This window comes from Notechis scutatus, chromosome 1 (assembly GCF_049901735.1).
Source record: "Notechis scutatus isolate UNSWTSFEM ecotype Mainland chromosome 1, rNotScu1.2, whole genome shotgun sequence".
In the NCBI taxonomy this organism is placed as follows: domain Eukaryota; kingdom Metazoa; phylum Chordata; class Lepidosauria; order Squamata; family Elapidae; genus Notechis; species Notechis scutatus.
In genome coordinates this window covers 25,750,918-25,771,636 of record NC_142009.1, presented here as the reverse complement: position 1 = coordinate 25,771,636, position 20,719 = coordinate 25,750,918, and the positions used below count along the sequence as shown (strand labels likewise).

General features: G+C 41.5%; 1 protein-coding gene across 3 annotated transcripts; it reads right to left on the bottom strand.

Annotated features, from left to right (window-relative positions):
• Positions 1-749: 749 nt before the first annotated feature.
• On the bottom strand, positions 750-19,155 carry FNDC4 (fibronectin type III domain containing 4). Of its 3 annotated transcripts, XM_026671485.2 has the most exons (6): positions 18,240-19,150; positions 13,227-13,342; positions 12,733-12,937; positions 11,688-11,777; positions 6,882-7,015; positions 750-2,251 (listed from the first exon to the last, which is right to left on the bottom strand). In XM_026671485.2, exons 1-6 carry the CDS (start codon positions 18,316-18,318, stop codon positions 2,216-2,218), a joined length of 660 nt encoding a protein of 219 aa, XP_026527270.1. In that variant the 5' UTR covers positions 18,319-19,150; the 3' UTR covers positions 750-2,215. The 3 variants fall into 3 exon arrangements, with proteins under 3 accessions (XP_026527270.1, XP_087815358.1, XP_087815367.1); XM_087959232.1 differs by lacking the exon at positions 750-2,251 and having other exon boundaries at positions 6,475-7,015; positions 18,240-19,152; XM_087959241.1 differs by lacking the exons at positions 750-2,251; positions 11,688-11,777 and having other exon boundaries at positions 6,475-7,015; positions 18,240-19,155.
• Positions 19,156-20,719: the final 1,564 nt, after the last annotated feature.

Sequence of the window (20,719 nt, the reverse complement as noted above, 5' to 3'; positions counted from 1 at the left end):
CTTCTGCGAGTTCTTCTCTAATTGTTCCCCTTAGGTAGCAGTCTTCTGAGTCTTTACAGGAGAGGAAACCTGTGGGTCTTTCAGAGTCCTGATAAATCCTCTAGTCTCAGCATGGACATCTGCTTCTGGGGGAGGAGAGGGGGGATCATCAAGAAATTGTATATGCTATATGTTACTGGGTACTTTGAAGCAATAAAACAATGAATAGGGTTTGTTAATGAACATCCTTATCAACTCACGATTTCAAGTCATTCTCATTTGACGCCAAAAAGGAGACGCTTGGTCAAGCTGTTTGGAAGTAAAAGGAATGTTGTGGACCAAGCAATTGCCCCCACCCTGCATCTGCTACAATAAATTTCAGTTGGACCGTTTGCTGCAATTCCTAGAGAAGAGTGTGTACACACAAGGATGGCCATGATAATGCATATATCTTTTCTTTACAGTTTTGAGACTTGTTTGAGGTAGACTCTCATAGCCAAAGCCAAAGTTCCTCCTGCCTTTTGAAAATAAAAGTTATTTGAATCTATATTAAATATATTTTAAGACTATGATCATCCATAACTGAGCAAACTCTGATTCAGTCTCATTTTTGAGGGTTTGCTCTTCCTGGTTAACCACAAACTAATCATACGACTTAGTATAAATGATTGGGATGAAATATTGTTGGTTATTTTGGGTGTCTGTTATGTAAAGAACGATTTGGATTTTATTTCTTAGGTTTTAAATTCACTAGATGATCCCCCCCCCCCCAGCATTTTGTAGCCAAAAGAGATGATGGGAGGGGATAACAGTATGTCCATGGATTCAGTGCTATAAAACATAGTATGTAATCATTCTGGGTATTACGGCAATGCAACTGACTTAGTTTTGTCAAATGTAAATGTTGATAATTGCGGATACCAGCTCAGCTATGACCATTACCCAGAGAATTCATTAGCAGTGAAAATTTTCACTCTTACCAATGTCCAAGGCAATTCTGCCTCATTTTTCACAGGTGCCAGGATAACTTTTTGATGGGAAAATACCTGAATGGCACATTTTCATAATCCTACAGTCAGTAACATGTGAAGGATAAGTGGGTGCTGGCTCCATAGCTCTTGTCTCCTATGCAATCTTGCCTTGCTCTACTCTCTAGAGCACAATACTCATAGCTGAGGAAAGGCTAGGATTCTTGGAAGACAAAGGATGCTGCTGGTATTTCTGTGCCACTGGTGATTCATGTGGCTGCTTCCTGGTTTCAGCTTGGTTTTGGGAGTGAGATCTAATTCTCCACTGGCATTAACAATTTGACTAAGAGCTTGTCACAAACAGGAAATGCTGGCTGGTGAGAATGTTGTATAAATGTGGCTCTCCCACTAGTATGTAAGATGACATTCTTTCAGCTCCTGTCTTTGTGATTCTGCTGAGGGATAGAGGGACAGGAATAAGGAATAGCCTTCTCAGTTGTATAGATTTGGAGATGTTTGGCACATTGAATGGCAGAAGGAAGATTACAGAAACAAAAAGACTTTATAAAGAATTGATAGCAGCTTACGGCAATTCTGATAGTAAGGGTACTCTGAAAAAGAAGGTAACTGTAGAACCTCACAATGATGCTGCTTCCTTCTACTGCTCTTCAGAGTAACGTGATATTTTCCCAATAGGCTCTGGAATTGAGTTCTCAATGGTTGGTATGGTGTAAGGACAGTCTATAGTTCATCTTTTTCTCCACTCCTTGATGAAAGCAGACGACTGGACAGGTTGAAAACTTTGGGTTCCTTGTATCCATCGTTCATTTCGAGATGCAGTTTGTTTCTCTGCCACTTGCTGGAGACATGGAGCCTGGGTTGTAGGACTGCAGGCCATGCTTTAGGTTCTCATTCAGGGTTGAAGGAAAATGTGGCCCAGTATAATGCTGCTTCCCATGTCAGCAGGAAGGAAGTCTTCACTCAAGTCCGTTCCCAGGTTAGCACTTCACGGTGCTTCCTGCTGCTGGCTTGAAGGCTTTGCAGCTGGCCGTTCCTTGTGGCCCAGGCTTGTTTCTATTACAACTTCAGGACGAGAGGTTAGTTAGAGGCCAGCTTCTACATGCGCCTTGTCTTGGCAGCTGGCTCCATGCAGATCTCTCCTTCAGGGCAGGAAGCTTTAATTCTTTGCATGCAGGGGAAGAGCCAGACCCAGGGCCCAGCAACGTTCCAGCAGCCTTCTGGAGTGCTTCGAGCCTGTGTGGCAACAGCTATACTTCAATGATATTGATAGATGGTGATTTCTTCTGTATGAGAGAGAGATGTTTATGCTAATAAGTTTTTTAAAAAGTGCAGTGGTAACTGATCCTCCTCTAAACTTCTATTTTCTATTCCCTTTCTGTCCATTTGATTTCTTTGATGCTGTTCCTCTGTTGTGCTCAACAAGAGAAGAGTTTGGAATGAAGAGAGTCTGTCAAAGGGTCAAGGCCACCTAAACTCTTATTGCAGGATACAGGGAGTCCTTGGGTTACAATGGGAATTGTAACCCAAGAATTTCCATCGTTAAGTGATGCGGTCATAAACCTCAATGACACGGGACCTCATTGCTTAGTGGCAGCAATCCTGGCAGTTCCTGTACCCATCATAACCTCTGCTTGCTAATTGGGAAAAGATGGGAGTCTCAAGCAAGGTGTGTATGTGCATGTATCTCAAAGGGGTGCCATGGACAGACACTTTGGATCATGGGGGGGAGGCTGTAGCTGGACACTGTGAAGCATGGGTGGGCTGGCAGGGGCAGTAGGTGGGCACACCTGAGCATTGGCAGGCCAGTGGAGGCTGCAGCCAGGCCCTACAGATGCAGGTTGGCTGGCAGGGGCTACTACGCAGTGTGGGCAAGCAGAGAATCCCTGGGATCTTTTACTCCATAGTGTGTATTGTTTGGAGAAAAGGTGATGGGAGTGACTTACAGGAGCAATATGGCTTCCCCATTGACTTTACTTGTGGAAAGCTGACAGGGAAGGCTTCAAACAGTGATTACGTGACTGTAGCTTGCTGCAATGTTGTGCCTGGATCATGTGCATGCTGACACTAAAAGCAAGTTGAAATATGGAATGTTTGTGTATATATCTAGAGGAAATCAAGCCCAGTTCAATGATATTTTAACTAACTAGATGCTAAATGAAAACATGGAATTTTCAAACAAATATGAACCAATTTGTTACCAAGATAGGTTACTTATAAAATTGATTTTACATATTCATGGATGTTAAACTATGGCTGCTAGTGATTATGGCTAACTAACCAGTTTGGGAAGCAGTATACTCAAATGAATGGGAGAGAGTGTTTGCTTGTCCTTATATTCTGCTATCAGTTTCATATATATGCCTGGCTGCTCTGGCAACAGAATGCAAGACAAAAAGCTCTTAATATGATCCAGAGTCACTCTCATGCTATTTTATTCATCCATCCAATAGCTAATATTCTCTGTGCCTATACAAAGTGATTGCACCATTTGAAAGCATTCAAATAATGGAATAACACAGGGTAAGTAAGATAAGGTAAAGATAATGGTAGATGATATAATAGATAGTATATGATAATACAAAACTAATGATAGATAATGTAAAGTGGCTGCACAAATTTCAAAACTATATAAAAGTATGGGTAAGAGGCCGTCTTAACCCGAAAGGCTGAATATGGGCCACAGGTATAAAATACGAGGCAAAGCATGTGCCAGCAAAAACTTATCCTTTATTTTCCTATACTGGAGGTTCTTGATTTTCTTCAGGCAATCTTAATAGAATTAAGAAAAATAATGTTTAATAATAGATAAGAAAAGAATAACAGTTTTTCCACTCTATGAGTACATTCTCATTCTGCAATGTTAAAAGAAGTGTTTCCTTAATGGTTTTATTATTTTTCCTCTCCTTTGTCACTTCTTCCTATAATACATTTTCTTATCTTCCATTGGTACATTTAAGTATCCATCTTGCTGTCCTTTTCTCTTTATAGCTATATTGAAAAGATTCTTTCCTTCTTATTTCCAAGATGCAAGAAGGTAACAAAATAATACAACTGAGTAAAGTATTAATTTCTTTTTGTATAGTGGTAAAATTAATTACATTCAGTTAATTAAACTGATTTTAATGTTACAGTATAATTATCAATCAAATACTTCTTTAAGATGGGGAGAGAAACTTGTAAATTAATTACAACTGACATTTTTTTAAAAAATCTGTTCCTCCATCATGCTGCTACTGCCAGTCTGTGGGAGCTGTTTGGGTAATCACTCCAGAAACTTGCTGGTTGAGCAGAGATTTCACTCTTTCTCCCTCACTCCATATTGGTTTGGAAATGTTATCTTCCTATTTTCAGATTTCTTCTCAAAATTCATATTTTCTGAGAAGCCTTCATTACATTCCCTTAGAACTTAAACAAATGCTTACATTGCTCATACTAAGGATCATGCTTTCCCCTTACTTTAAATCTCTTCCCGTTCTTCAGTTGTTTCCACGATGACCATTTTATATCAAAGCAACTCTTACCACCCATTATTATTACTGGGCAGAGTGGACTGGGCTGATGGAAGTTGCTCAATGACTGGAGGACTCATCCAAGCTTAAAAGTGTCCATTCAGATGTTTAACCACAATAGCAACACAACAGTCTGCCTTAATATAACACCATTTCCTGTATTTCTGTAGATAACTCTGATAACATATTCTTTTTTAAAAAAACTCTCCCAAGCACCATATTATAGAACTTTTAACCATATATTGCTTGCTCTAAGGTTGGCCAGAGAAGTTTTCCAACAGTTCATTTTTAGGCAACATTTCTTTTTCTCTGCTACAACATATCATACCATATTTCCAACTGAATAATAATAGAAGAAAAAGAATTTGAGAAAAGACAGATAAATATCACAAAACATATAGAGGTAGAAATAGAATGACTATTGCAAAAGAAAACAAAGATAGTACCACTAGTAATAGGTGCCTTGGGTGCAATTCCTTGGCATTACTTGAACAAAATCAATATCAGTCAATTGCAAAGGCAGATTGGTTCCCATGACAAATTTTTAATATTATTAAACAACATCTGCCTATCCTAAATTTGTGGAAAGGACCCAATAGATGGACAAAAATGCCAAATCCAATCTGAATATGTGGTTGACTGCAGTCCATCCTAATAATATATTAAATATGTATGCTGATTCTCAACAATAATGAAACTACCTTCTTAAAAATTGTTTCCTATGTCAGGGAATGGGGAAAGGGAACCTAATTCTCCCTTTGTATGCATCAATCTCAAGTTAGATATTTCTCCTACAAAGGCCCAAATTTCTCTGCCAAAAGGAATCTTGTGTAATCATTTTGTCTTCATTTTAGAAAAACATTTCCTAGACACAACAGTTCTTTGTATTGAAATTAAGCTGATCAGGGAGTTGAATTGTTGCACTAACGTTCCTCCTTGTGATTGTTTTGCAAATCAAAGTTAGGCTAACACTTTTCCTAATGGTGCTTGTTCAAAGATATTTTTCCCTGGGACTAAAAATGTTCAAAATTCATTTTTAACCATTGTATTATCTTTCTCACTCTCATATACATATCTACATCAATACTCTTTCAACAACCTGTTTTGTTTACTGACAGATCTTCATTTGATGTTAAAATGCCTCTATCATTTCACATAACCAGATGTTTACATTTTAATATTTTTACATAAGATTTAGCAGAACTTTTTAATATGAGTAAAATGCTTTCAAGCATTCAAGTATGCAGTTTCTGACTTCCTTAGAGTTTGAAAAAGAATGTGACAACCAGGGCTTGGTATGGAAAAAAATAATGTAGTGTAATTGTGATGTTATTGAACAGGAACTGGAAAACTTGAGTTCAACTTAGTTTCACCCTGAGCCATAAAAATTCACTAGGGGATTTTGAGCCATTCTTTCCTTTCAGCCTAGCTTTATTGTGAAGAAATGGCATATGCAATCTGTAAACACTGGTGGAAAGGTGGAATATAATAACTCTAATAAACAGAATTATCCATTTTATCTACCAGTTCATTTGTAAAAAGTATATGTACATACTGGGTAACATAATTTTTCTTGTTGATTTTATAGACTCATAGAATCAGAGGGCTAGAAGGGACCTTGGAGATCTTCTAGTCCAACCCCCTGCCCAAGGCAGGATATCTTATTGCATCCTGGACAAATGGCTGTCCAATTTTTTTTTGTGGATTTTTTTTATTATGAAGCTGACTACAGCAACTTTGTCTTTCAAAAATGGACTCCTATGCCTGACTTCAAAAGTTGGAACACAAACAGTGCTTCCTGCTGCTGAGTTTGAAACACAAATCCTAAGTTCATAAAATAGAGCCTGATAATATTGGGTTACTACATGTCACCCAATTATTTGCAAATAATAGAAAGATGGAGAGACTTAATTCCCTCATTTCTTACATGACGTCTACTTCTGTTCAATATATTGCTATGATGGTATTCTAACAGCTCTGAGAGCATGTTATTATTTATTATCATTATTATATTCTTTAAAATTCTAGACACCAATTGGCAGCTGATCTTGAATTAGCATACAGAGTCATTTTTTTGTGAGATGGGCGGCTATACAGATTTAATTGACAGTTAATAAATGTTAAACTTTAAAACTTGGTATCCGTATACGATGAGGTTCATATTACATCCTAAGTGGGGGGAAAAGCTGCATTATAGCTTAAGTGAGGATTGAGAATGTGGCATATCATAATTGTAGTAAAGAATGATGCTGGTACCTCTAGCAAAGCCTTTCACCTTGTGTCACAGGTCCTCTTCATGGTACAGTGTGCTTGTTAACCTCTCCCAGCCAGTTTCAGCCCATCTGAAATGAGATCAGTCTTGCGCCCCTCGCTCACCCCTCCTTTTCCCAGTAACAGTATTTACCTTGCTACGTAGTAGCCCCCCTGTGGGCCGTTCTGGAGTGCTATGTTCTGAGGAAGGCTTGGTCTTCTCTTTATTATTGTTGGAATCGTTGTCCTTAATGATGTCATATTGCTTGCAGAAGAGTGCGATCACAGCTGAAGGAAGAGGAGGGAGGGAAGGAGGGAGGGAGGAAGGATGAACATGGGAAACTCAAATTCTAGCATTCTCTTCATTTGAAAAGCTATGCTCTTTCATTTAAAATATTTTAGTGTTTCTCTGGTTCTTTGTCTTTCCAGGTAACAGGTAATCAGAATTGGAAGGGACCCTATAGGTCATCTAGTCCAACACCCACCCACCCCCACCCAAGCAGGAGACCCTTTACCATTTTTGACAAATGGCAGTTCAATCTCTAGTCTAGTAAAGAGAAGGACCAGGGGAGACATGATAGCAGTCTTCCAATATTTGAGGGGCTGCCACAGAGAGGAAGGGGTCAAGCTATTTTCTAAAGCGCCTGAAGGCCAGACAAGGAATAATGGATGGAAACTGAACAAGGAGAGATTCAACCTGGAAATAAGGAGAAACTTTCTGAGAGTGAGAACAATCAACCCATGGAACAGCTTGCCCTCAGAAGTTGTGGGAGCGCCATCATTTGAGACTTTCAAGAAGAGATTGGACTGCCATTTGTCAGAAATGGTGTAGCGTCTCCCGCTTGGGCGGGGGGTTGGACTAGATGACCTACAAGGTCCCTTCCAACTCTGATTATCTGTTTGATCTCTTCTTGAAGGTCTCAAGTGATGGTGCTCTCACAACTTCTGAGGGCATTAGTTCCATTGGTTGATTGTTCTCACTGTCAGAAAGTTTCTCCTTATTTCCAGGTTAAATCTCTCCTTGTTCAGTTTCCATCCATTATTCCTTGTCTGGTCTACAGGTACTTTAGAAAATAGATTGATTCCTTCCTCTCTGTGTCTGTCTGTCTGTCTGTCTGTTTCTCTCTCTCTCTCTTTCTCTCTCACACACACACGCACGCGCACACACACACACAAATACATTCCCCCATTTTGGAGTAATTCTTTCATCCCCAAATGTTTTTGTGTGTGCTTGTGTGTGTGTGTGTGTGTGTGTGTGTGTGATTTGTTAAGGATGCCTGGAGAGGGGGACAAGTGGTGCAGTCATGTAGTGAAGAGGGGGAAATGTTAGCCAAACAGTGGCTGGACATGTACTACATTGAATTATGATTTTAACCCTGGTTTATTAACAGTCGCATCCAATGTGTCCCAACTACAATGGCCAGGTTCTCCAGATGTTCAAAGCCAATATTAAGCATGGCTTAGTGCGATGTGAAAGATACCTACACGGACACTTGAGCCTGTCTCAGGTGAGGAATTGGACATGGTGAAAGCTCTTTTGAGAGTTCATATGTTTCTATTAAAGGTTGCCAGTCAAGAGTAGGTGCAATCATGCCATCCATGGTATTAATTGATAGAACAGTGTCATAAAGAGAGCAAATATAATTTATAATTGATTCCCTAGAACTTTCATTTATCACACACTGTATATTCCTACCTGAGTACTTCTTGCTTTAGTCTTTTTAAAATGTTAACAGTTTGCCCAAAGCAGAAACACAAAACTTTGCGAAGGCATACATTATCAAAGGCCCAAACAGGATAATATAATTAGAAGTGATTAAATACTATATTTATAAAACTGCTTATAAACCTAATATTGTTTTAGACAGAAATGTAGAGGTTAGTGATTGTGATTTTAAATACTTTTAAAAAATCCTCTAAAAATGTAGAAATGGGCAGAGAGGAACACAAACTTGGCTCTGCATGTTACCCAAATCTTCATCCCCTGTTTTAGATGGAGCCAAACTAATCTTTCAAGGGACAAGTATCCAAGCATTATAATGGAGCAGCGGATGAATGATCTGAAAACAGAAATTAAATGGGGATAAAGAAATACTTTCCCCCATCACATATCTGTTTCCTCTCCTTGTAAATTGAAAATGTTTTATGAAAAGAATAAAATCCATCTGCTTCTATAGCCCTTGAGAATTGTTTAGCTTCTCATTTAAAGAGAATCTTGGAGTGTAAAAAAATTGGCATAGTCTTGAATAAGGAGATGAGGAATGAACATTCGTATTAATTTTATTTCCATTATGCATTACCAAGATGAGTTCAAAACCTCTAGCCTCTAGATTCCAAGAGTGGCTAATCCATTACCTAAAAAGATTCTAAAATGAAAGTTCTGAACAGAGGCCGTTTCCGTGTCAATTAACAGGGAAGAATACACCCATTGTATTGGACTTTTAAGAGTGGGGAGAGAATTAAGAAATACAGTTGGTGGAAGAGAGGGTGGGAGGGAGAAAGATACAATTTGTCAGAAGAAGCCAGCTTTTGAATACTCAATATCTGCAGAGAATGAATTGTGTGATACAGGAAAACGTCACCCTTCAAAACTGGGGAGGCCAAATAAGGCCTATTGTGCTATGCATGCAATCACAAGAAATCAGGACATGAAGTATTGTACTTGACAGAGTTGCTAATGGCTATATCCATAGTAGTTTACATATTTAAAGGATATGTAATACAAATATAAACAATGGATTAATGTTTCGAACAAGGATGCAAGTACTGAACAGGCATGAAAAGCATGCAGAAATAATAGAAGATGGATCTGGGGATTCACAGGCAATTTCCAAGATTCAGTAGTGTTTCTTTAAATAACCCATTTCCTTTCAAAATGCAGATATAATGATTGGCTATAAAAAATAACATTTGCAATGTTTAGTGAAAGTCAGATAAACATTAAATAATCTTTGATTATGTCTGGTAAAATCATTGTTAAACAGATAAACAGTTGGAAGGGATCTTGTAGGTCATCTAGCCCAAGCACTTATGCAGACAATTATATGTAAGAATGACTAATATGATAAATAAGGGTTAAAATGTGCATAAAGCCGTACAAGGACCACATACTGGAGAGAAAAGAACAAACATGCTGTTCAAATAGGACCTGACAGTTGGGGGGAAAATAAACAACTAAGGAAAAACAAAAGAAACACACGGAGATGCTTCAAGAATTCAAATTACTTAATTTGCAAACTAAGTACGTGAATAATTTAAAAATGTTGTGGAAAAATACTCCTTGGAAAAAGAGTGCACTGAATTAAAGCAGTGTAGTCAGCCTGGCAAAACATTCCTAATCAACTGTGTCAATGTTCTTATCCTCATTATTGAATTTACCCATTTTTTCTGGGTTTTGCACAATACATTAAACCACAAATTAACTGAGCAGATTTGGTTTGCACAGTACTCTAAGCCCCCCCGCCCCTCTCTGTCTCTCTGTTTCTCTCTCTCTGTCTCTCTCTCTCTGTCTCTCTCTCTCTCACACACACACACACAATATCATTCACTGTTATATATTATGACATGGAATTAAATCAAAGGATCTGGAATTTGTACAGAACACAATAACGAGATCTCATTATTTAACAGACGACCAACTGCTACTTTTTGTTTTCTTTGGTTTAATAATGGGTTTTATATTTCTAGGTTTAGCATCTAAATTGGTGAAATGCATCTTAGTGTGTTCTGAATAATCTTAGCCTTCAGATACCTCTGATATGAAGTTTCTATAGTATGTTATAGATTTTAAATGTGGCCATGAGTATCTGATGAGCCAGAACTCATAATAATGATAAATGTGGAATGTTGGCAGGTTGAACAAAATTCACAAGATATCAAATGTTAATATAGTTAGTCTTCCACTTACAACCATTCATTTAGTTGCCATCTGAAACTATAACAGCAATGAAAAAAGTGACTTATGACTGTTTTTCACACGACAGTTACAGCGCCCCTGTGGTCACGTGATCAAAACTCGGATGCTTGGCAACTGGCATGTATTTATGATGGTTGCAGTCCCCTGGGGTCATGTGATCACCTTTTGCAACCTTCTGACAAGCAAAGTCAATGGGAAAGTCAGATTCACTTAAGTGTGTTACTAACTCAACAACTGCAGTGATTTACTTAACAATCTATGGCAAGAAAGGTCATAAAATGGGGCAAAACTCATGTTCACCACATTATAAAAAAGATGTTGAGGCTCTAGAAAAAGTACAGAGAAGAGCAACCAGGATTGGAGACTAAAACATAGGAAGAACGGTTGCAGGAACTGGGCTTGGCTAGTCTAGTGAAGAGAAGGATCAGGGGAGACATGATAGCAGTCTTCCAATATTTGAGGGGCTGTCACAGAGAGGAAAGAGTCAAGCTATTTTCCAAGGCACTTGAAAGCCAGACAAGGAATAATGGATGGAAACTGAACAAGGAGAGATTCAACCTGGAAACAAGGAGAAACTTTCTGACAGTGAGAACAATCAACCCGTGGAACAGCTTGCCCTCGGAAGTTGTGGGAGCGCCATCACTTAAGACCTTCAAGAAGAGATTGGACTGCCATTTGTCAGAAATGGTGTAGGGTCTCCTGCTTGGGTGGGGGGTTGGACTAGATGACCTACAAGGTGCCTTCCAACTCTGATTATCTGTTATCTGTTAACAACTGTCTTGTCAAACAATAGAAATTTTAGGCTCAATTTTGGTCATAATTTGAGGTCTACCTGTACTGAACATCAAATATCTTAATAATTTTGCAAACATTGCCATCAGGAATTTGTAGAAGATATTTTTTCTGCTCCAATAGCCATGGACCAAAGTAATAGCCAATCCTAAAGACATATTTTAGAAAAGCAACATTTGTGTACATGCCAAGTAAACACTCGACTTCCTGCCACAATCCTGCCTAAATCCAGAGAACGCAAGAGGAACTCACCTGCCCACATAAGCAGCACAACCACAATGATAATAATCTCCCCGGTCTGCAGCTGCCGCTCTTTGTCCAGCCCCTCCATTGTGATGTCTCCTGTAGAAACAAGGCTGGAACTTGGCAAGGCAATTCATGTAACTAAGTGAGACCAGAATTCCTCAGCACCTCCATGGTTGCTTTCTTTCACATTTAGAGCAGGTTGGCTCTCTTGATTGACAGGGAGCTAGGAAAGACCATCTTTCACTTTTCACATTGCCCAGAACATTGGTTGCCCTCTCCCCTCTTCGGAAGAGCTTTATGGCTCCTGCTGCCTTAAGAAAGTTCAAAACATTCTCAAAGATCCATCTCATCTGGGCACCCTTTTTTTGAACTATTACCATTTGGCAGAGAGTACAGGATAATAAAAACAAGGACAAATAGGCGGAAAAACAGCTTCTATCCCAGGGCAGTAGCTCTGTTGAATTCTACTGTATAGTGCAATATGAGTGCAACATCAGGGATTTTCAATTCAATGTATATAGAATGTGAAGGATGCGTGTTTGGGTTTATTTTCATAGTCATCATGTACACTGAAGATGGTATTTAATTTCATTGTATGAAGTGCAATGACGAAGTAAAGTAAAGTAAACTGTTATCCTTTGGTTTGTAAGAATGATGGATATGCAACTGGGGACTGATGAGGAGAACATTACAAGGTGGCCGATGGAGGGAAGGCAGCTGACATTGCTGGCCTTTGTTTCTCATTGGGATGAGCTGGATGCTGGTAAGACAATGCAATGCAGAGACTGGCCTTCTCGAAGCCACATGGCCAACTTTAGCAAATGGTTAATGATTGACATAAAAAAAGCTAAGCAAGTTGAAGCAAGCAGAAAAAGGGAAAGCAATGGATAAAGCAGATCAATGGTATCAAATAAATTACTAAAAAATCCTTGGAAAAGATAGGAGATGTTGCTGGACTAAGTCTGATGCGGCAGACAGTTGTTTATGCAGTCATAATGCATGAAGCCCGGGTGGATGACATCAAACTAATCCGCAAAAGAGTCTTGCTTACCTTGGTTTGAGCTGTTGGACGGAAATCGGTCGCTTTGCTTTAACGTGCGAAAATGGATTCTCTTGCTAGCCTGACTCTCTCCATGGAGGCCAATGCTCTGGACCTGGATGATGTAGTCTGCATCCTCTGCCAGATCCCAGAGCACACAGGCCCTGTTGGTGGTGTTCACTTCCCGGATGAATCGTTGCATTTGCCCATCTTGTCGCTGCCAGAACCAGGAAGGTTGTTAAAGCTGGAGGCCAGCCAGGCTGTGGAACAAGCCCTCAAGCTCACCTTGCTTATTTCCACCAGGCGGCTTAAGGAGAGTTACTGCTACTCTAAGGGACTGGTTAGTCCTAATCTGGGAGGGATGCATCTGAACGGAAGGAAGTGATAGCCCACAGAGGGGTTAGAAATGGGAGGTCCTGGCTGGGCTGGGCTGTAAAGGTTTGATGTTACTTGGTCCCCTGAGGAATGACAGGGTTTCTTCTGGGAGTGACTCAACGCAAGCTCACCTGCTGCGAGATGGCATAGCCAATTATGACGTCTCCTTCTGGCACATCCCAGGAGACCATGGCTGAGTTTGCCTTGAGCTGTGTGACAGTCACGTTGACAGGCGATGGGGGCCGATCTATGGGAAGCAAGAAAGTTATTGGTGGAAAACCCTCACCGGCTGCTCTTGTTCCATTGCTCATAATTAAGTGCCACAGCTTAGCTCCAGAGTGTTGCAGTCCAAGCAGAGAGTCAATTTCCTTTCTGCCCTGTGCAATTCCACACAGCATGCTTAACCTGGTTATTGGTTTAACATCATCCTCTTTTAACGACCCCATAATCCCTTGCGGGGTGGAGTCTGGGCAACTGAATGGAGCTGGCAGAGTGTTTTAATGGCCGGATGCCCTTCCTGTTGCCAATGTGGAGTTGTTGTTTTTTTTCTCCAGCAGATATATTCTCAGTGTGCCCAGAGAGAGAAATATCTGCCTCTATCTAGGTTCGGACTCACAGCCTCCTGATTGTGAGGTGAGAGCTCGACCTCTTGGCCGCTGCACCACTTAGTTATTGGATTAACCCAGTCTCCAAATTTGCACAAATATAAAGTAATAAAACTGGGTGGGTTTTGCACAACCAATAAGCCACAAAAAAGCCTAACCAAAGCTAACACTAGCAACTTTATCAAGATAAGCAAACACAACCTTCTTGAACTGATCCAGATGTAAGGCCTGGCCTCATTATTCTTTAAGGGAAGTTTTTAAAGATCCCACCCATCTGGCTACTATCAAAGTTCCTTGCTATTCATGGTATTCAGCTTTTCTGTACATGGCCAAGAGCCATTAGCCTGGCTAGGAGCCCATAGCAGCCCAGTGCAAGCCTGCCAGGCCAAGGACATAGGTGGGGGGTCAACTTTGTTCTCCGGCAAGTGTTAATTTGCTAATGGGAGGCTGGCAGCAGCATCTGGTATGCCAGCCAGGGACGCAGCAGTGCCAGCAGCCAACTTATACCAACAGCCATCACTGGGCCTGAGTGGCTGTTCCTTCCCTCCCCACTTTTCAGATGAAAGAGATGCATGGCTAGGGCAAAGGGCAAGGAGATTTTTCTTCACCAAAGGAATGCTAAGCTTCTCAGGACATGGCACTGCTGACCTTGAGAACCTGAAGTGAGGCTACTGGTGAATGTCTGGACCAGAGATCTCCAAACTTGGCAACTTTAAGACTTGTGGACTTCAATTCCCAGAGGAAATTGAAGCCCTCAGGTCTTAAAGTTGCCAAGTTTGGGGACCCCTGGTCTGGACCTTTCCCAGGAAAAAAAAAACACTTCAGGGCTTTCTTCACTAGCCAATCCAGGCCAGAGGAAGGTGCCCCTCCCTTGTTTCCAGGCAGAACATGGATGCCTTTCTTGGTCTCTCGCCCAGGCATCCTCAGGAGTTTCTGCCATTTGAGCAGGGATGAAGCTGAGTTCCAAAAATATTGCCCCCCTGGAAATAGCTGTGACAAGAATTAATTATGAACATCAATAAATGCTACTGCATTTAATATTGTCATACTGAATATGTAATTTCTATTTATTTGCCGCATTTCTTTTCTACCCTTCTGCCAGAAAGGCTTCTATGAGGCCAACGCAAAGTGTACGCAGATGTCCATTCTTAATGTCCCAATGACATCTTCCTCTGCTGCCACCTTGTTAAAGGCAGAGGGAGTTTGGAGAGGAGGAGAAGCAAAGTCTGACTGAACTGCCTTTAAAGCACGGTATTGGAGTTCCCTCTGCCATAGCCCGCGAAGGAAGTTCTGAGGGAGATTTATTTCCTTCTTTTGTGGAGGGTTTTGTTTTGTTGTTTTTAAGTTACATTTTTATTTTTAAAGAGATTTATAAGGCTGGTCAACTTGAACAACTCTAACTCTGGGCAATGTACAAGCAGCCAAACAAATGTAGTTCAAACCTCACCTGTAATTAATAGGTAATCAGGACCCCACAAGATACATTACACCCCTCCAGCAGTATCTCCAGTCAACCTGGTCCCAACACCAAGGGAAAACCTGAGTTTTTAATAGTTTTTTTAAAGCCTACTTGGGGTGATGGTGGGAGAGATCATTCCAGAGGGCAGATCCTCAGTGGAAAAGTTTTGTTTTGCTACAAGGAAGGCTGCTTTGTCACTGTGAAATCCAGGATATGCATTTAACAGCACTATTTTTTTTTCTTTAAAAGCAAATCACATTTAAATATATCCCTTTAACAGTAGTTTAATGTGATGAACATTTAGAACAGGGGTCTTCAAACTTGGCAAATTTGGACTTCAACTCCCAGAATTCCTGAGCTAACATGACTGGAGGAGGAATTCTGGGAGTTAGAGTCCACAAGTCTTAAATCTGTCAAGTTTGATGACCCCTGATTTAGAAACATAGAAGCTAAGCAAGAACATTGTGTATTGAGACCAAAAATGGATAGAACCAGGAAAATCCTTTCTTCCTAAATTCTAAATTCATAACGAATGATAAGCGTTGAATGTGCTCAGTAACCATATTGTTGAGTATCAGTTTGAAAACTTAAATGGGAATAGATTGGTGCGTGGCGGTGCGTGGGAGGAGGGGAACCTATCTGTCTGATTTGAACCCTGAATCAGAATAGTCCTTTCAAGAGTATCCTGCAAAATTTTATCCTATGAATCACACTGTATCATGGAATTCCAAAGATCAAAATGTTTCTAGTTGCTTTTGCTATATATTCATTTTGTTTTCTAATTAATTTGCTTGGAAAGACAGAAAGAGGAACCAAATGCAGTATAGGTCAACATTCCCAGAATTTTGGGAGTTGAAGTCCACAAATCTTAAAGTTGCCAGGTTTGGGGACCCCTGCTTTAGAGGGAAGTGAAAGCAATGGAAGGAAATGCTGGGATGAAGGTTTCTTGTGTGTGTGTGTGTGTGAGAGAGAGAGAGAGAGAGAGAGAGAGAAAGAGAGAGAGAGGGAGGGAGGGAGAGGGGGAGAGAGATATCTCCAATATATTGGTTAGAAATGCCTCTTTTCATCTGCTTCTTAGTTTGGATCCTTTCCAAATCTCCTAATGGAAGTATACTAACACCAAGAACCTTGCAAATTTGGCCTGTAGCACATTTACTGCATCAGCTGTTTTCACTTTATTATCTGTTGTTGGTTTTCTGACAATTTGGCAACGCACCCATTAGCTCTGTTACTTGAACTCTGCTACACCGTCATATTTCACATGTTTCATTAACAAAGCCATTTGTATAACTATTCTGTCCAGCTTTGTCCCTTAGCTGGTCCTTGTCCTACTCTTCCTTGAGCAACAGACCTACCTTTCTTGATCACTTACGTTACCTGCTCCTGTCCAGCTGGATTTCTCAATCTCATCATGTGGTCATCTTCACTGAATCCCTGGCTTAGATGGTCAAATTTGTAAGGCTTTTAAATGTCTGGTTTTTAACTCTATTTTATAAATAGAAAGCATTTGAAGACACCAAATGCAAAGAAGAATATAACTGTCCAAAACTTAATACCTGGGAGTTGTTAGGATATTATTGTCAATCTACCACATGACGATTTAAATAAATAAATAATTAGGAATTAGATTTCTTAGGTTTTTACTGTCAATGCAGTTATTTCTGCAACATTATGATCTCCAGATGTGTAGTATTAAAACTTCCAGAATTTTTAATCACTTTGGGCCAGTTAAGGTGGACCAGAAATCCTGAAAATTGTACTAAGTTCCTTGCTGGCAGCAGCCAGGGGTATAATTGCTTTGCTAATGTAGATGCTTTGCAATTTTACCTAAATGTGTGTGAATCCCTTCCACTTGTCTATGCCAGAAAATCAAAATCAAAATAGTTTCCTAGCAGATTGCATTTGGTTTATTGTAAGCTATAAAACCATATGAATAGTGCTACTCTGCCTGAGTTGCATTCATAAAAATGATAACACTGTCAAGAACATATATCTGGCAATGAGCACAGAATAAGCAAGAAGAATAACTCCAGAATATATTTGTTTGAATGGGAGTGGGCACCCTTTAAGCCAAATGCTGCTCTGAGATATAAAAGGCTATGCATGATCCATCTGTTGACAGAGCCAGGGCTTTGGCCTCATCCTCTATGTCCCATCATAGGGGGAATGCATTGATATACCATTTAGACATATTTTTTCCCACTGCCTGAGGCACATACTTCTGTTTGCCTCACCCCACCCCACCCCCATCTTTCAAAGGCAGCAAAAGCATTTCATATATAGCTAGGGATAAAAAAATATGAGTCAGTCTGCACTAGTAATATGTACTACTGTGTATTTGAATGGGGTTGTGATTCATGTGGGCCTTGCGTGAGCATCTCAGGCTAGTGGAGTGAAGCAAATGATTGCTTCCTTTCTATCAAGTGCCAGCTTCTCTCACTCTGTGTGGCTCAAGAATGGAAATGAATGGGGGCATGGGCTTTGGTGTTTGTTGCAAGGTGCCAAGTACATACTTCTTAAAAAAACAACAACTTTGCAGCTGGCAGAGCAAGAGCACTTGGATGAGGACCTCAGAGAAGACCTAGCAAGGCCAAATGGCAACAACCTTGAGTCAAGCTTTTAGTCTAATGAAATTGGCTGGGATTTTGATGTTGGGCAAAAGGAAAGGTTGTGTGGGGAAGTTCTGAGCAGAGAACAAGTTAATTCAAGTGTTGAGGGTCTTCCTTGCTTCCAAACTTCATACAACTGAATTGCCCCAAAGGGACTTTGTTCTTTTGTCCAGTGACACAGCTGTCTCAAACCATCCCACTGTAGGAGCATGGGCAGGCGGGCAGGCCTGAGCCCCTCTCCCTAAACCAGAGTCCCACCATCCCTATATAGGTGGTCCCTGAAGCTGGAAGACACAGGAGACCTAGTTCAGCACCAAGGCTAGTGACCGCGAGGTGGGCTGGTCCGAAAGGGCGCCAAAAGAGGAAGTGCTGGAAGAAGTGGCCATGGGGGGGTTTCGTCTCAGGTTGGGGATCTCGGTCGCAGGTCCAGATTCCCCACCCCCACCCCCCACCTTGGTCTCCTACACTTACTTGCGCGCACAAGGCACAGGTCGCAGCTGACCAGGACCAGGACGGCGGCCGGATTGAGGTACGTGGGAATCGGAGCCATGACCGCGGCCAGATGCAGCAGCTGCTCATCGAGTCGGACGGGGGTGTCGGCGCAGCTTCGGGGTTCGTCGGGAGCCCCAGTGACAAAGGGGTCTTGACGGCCGTCTCCGGGGCGCTCAAGGTGGCGAGGGACGCGCGGAGGGAACCGCAGTGTCCGCCGCAGAGACGAGCGCCACGCTCCCCCAGTCAGCAGCGGCGCCGGAGCTGGGCGCCGAACCGCCACCTGCTCCACCGCCGCTTGGCGGCTCCATCAGGCGGGCCCAACGCCGCCGGGAATCTCCGCGGAGCTCTGCTGATGCTGCTGTTGATGCTGCTGTTGCAACTCAACTCCACCACCAGGTCTGTGGCGGCGGCAGCGGCAGAGTCGACTCAACCCCTCCGCTCCTGCCAGCCACGCCAAGTCATGAGCCGCCGAATACTGTCGATCGGGCAAGCGGCGTCTCGGACACCCCCTCTTCCTCCTGGCCCCGCGCCGGCGCTCCGCCCTCGCCCCCCCGGGAACAATGGTTGCTATGAGTCTGCGGGAGACCCAGGCGGCAGGAGCCCGTCCCTGGGCAAGCAGGGCTGGGCTAGGCTGGGCTGCACTGGAAGACGCCGCCTCTTGGAGCAGGGCGACCCCTGCAGATCATGCCTAAGGCGTTCTGAGAATATTTTTTGCAGCAGGACACATTTGGAGCAGGCATCGGAAACGGGGAGAAATCCTGAGATGGGAGAAGTGTCAGGGGAGGCTCACTTGTTGAGACGTGCACTCTAGAAGGCAAAGATGCCCGGAGGGGGCAAAAGAGTCAGACTGTCTGACTTTACCTTGATGCCCTACCATCCGCTTCTGCCCTCTCTGTAGCTGTTTATAAACCTTGGGTAGACCAGGTTGCTCTGATTTAAAAAAAACAAAAAACACTTCAGCTAGTGGGAGGTGTCACATGGAAACTGTCAAAGCAAGGCACAGGTTTGTTTAAAGCTTTACACTGTGTTACCTAGCTGGGTTATGAAACATCTGCAAGTAAACAACTGAGCTCGGAGACCCCCAAGGACCTCACACTGAGTTATGCATGTTCTCTATTGATTTCACACTAGATGATCTGAGATGGCAGAGAACTACGGAAGAACTTTTTAAAAAAGAATTACACGTATAGACACAATTACACATATAGGAAATAAAATAAAATAGCATTATTTGAGAAATACAATCAGTTAAAAAAAAAAACCATGCAAAGTACTATAACAGATAAAGCCGTTATATACAGTGATGAAGCAACCTTACCCAAGTTATCTGAACAATGCAAGACATATACTATAAGTGAAAAACTTCATGAAAACACATTTGTCTCTTTCTACAATAGTCTCAGTGAAGAACCCTGTGTTCTTCATTACATTTAATGACTGCATACCTTTCTATACCCATTTTATAGCAAAAAGATGTTGCCTACACCTTTCCAAAAATTTGCATGTACATTTGTGTGAAGGTGGTGTGGTGCATCTGTGCCCAGTACATGCATCTATTGTTTATATGTGCTTTTTTGTCAGAATGTAGTACATCTCATACATCTGGATATTGTACATTATACATTTTCCCACCTATGTAAACTACCCTGTTTCTCCAACAATACGGCCTCCCCCAATAGGAAGTCCCAGCATGTTTTATAGGCATGAAATGAAATTAAGCCCCTCCCCCCAAATTAAGGCCTATATTAAAACATGCGAAATGGGGTGGAATGGTGGGGGGGCTTGCCATTAGGAAGTACTTTTGTTGCGTACCTGGATATGGTGCTGCCTGCGTTGACCCCGATACGAAGTGCCCCACCAACACCGAGGTCAACATCCACACCGTCGCCGCCCGCCCACCCAAAGATGCAAGGGGGGGAATTAAGTCACCCCCGAAAAGACGGCCTAGCCATTTTTTCAGGGCTCAAAAAAAAAATAAGACCCGGCCTTATTATATGAGAAACACGGTATTACATGACTTTTGAGGTCTTCATCAGTACAGTTATTTCCTGCTTAGAGGCAATTGAGCTGCTAAGGAAGTTTCAGCAATTGCTATTATGCCAGACTGATAAGTAGGCTAAAGCAAATTAAGTAAGTAAACAAAGAAACAAACAAATAAGACCAGGTATTTAAAAGCCATTGTCTTATTTAGTCTGGCTTCCACATGTCTTCTCAGTTGCCCAATCCTCCTTTAAGGGGCACTGAAAGGGCCTGGTTTCTGATCTATGTCTTTCAAACCATCAATGATTAATCAAGAACTGGTTTAATGATATTATCCGTTATCTCTTTGGTCAGCTGACTGGAGATGGAGAAAATGATATGCCCTCTAAAGACTGACATGATGACAGTTCTACTCTTCTTTCTTTCTTTCTTTCTTTCTTTCTTTCTTTCTTTCTTTCTTTCTTTCTTTCTTTCTTTCT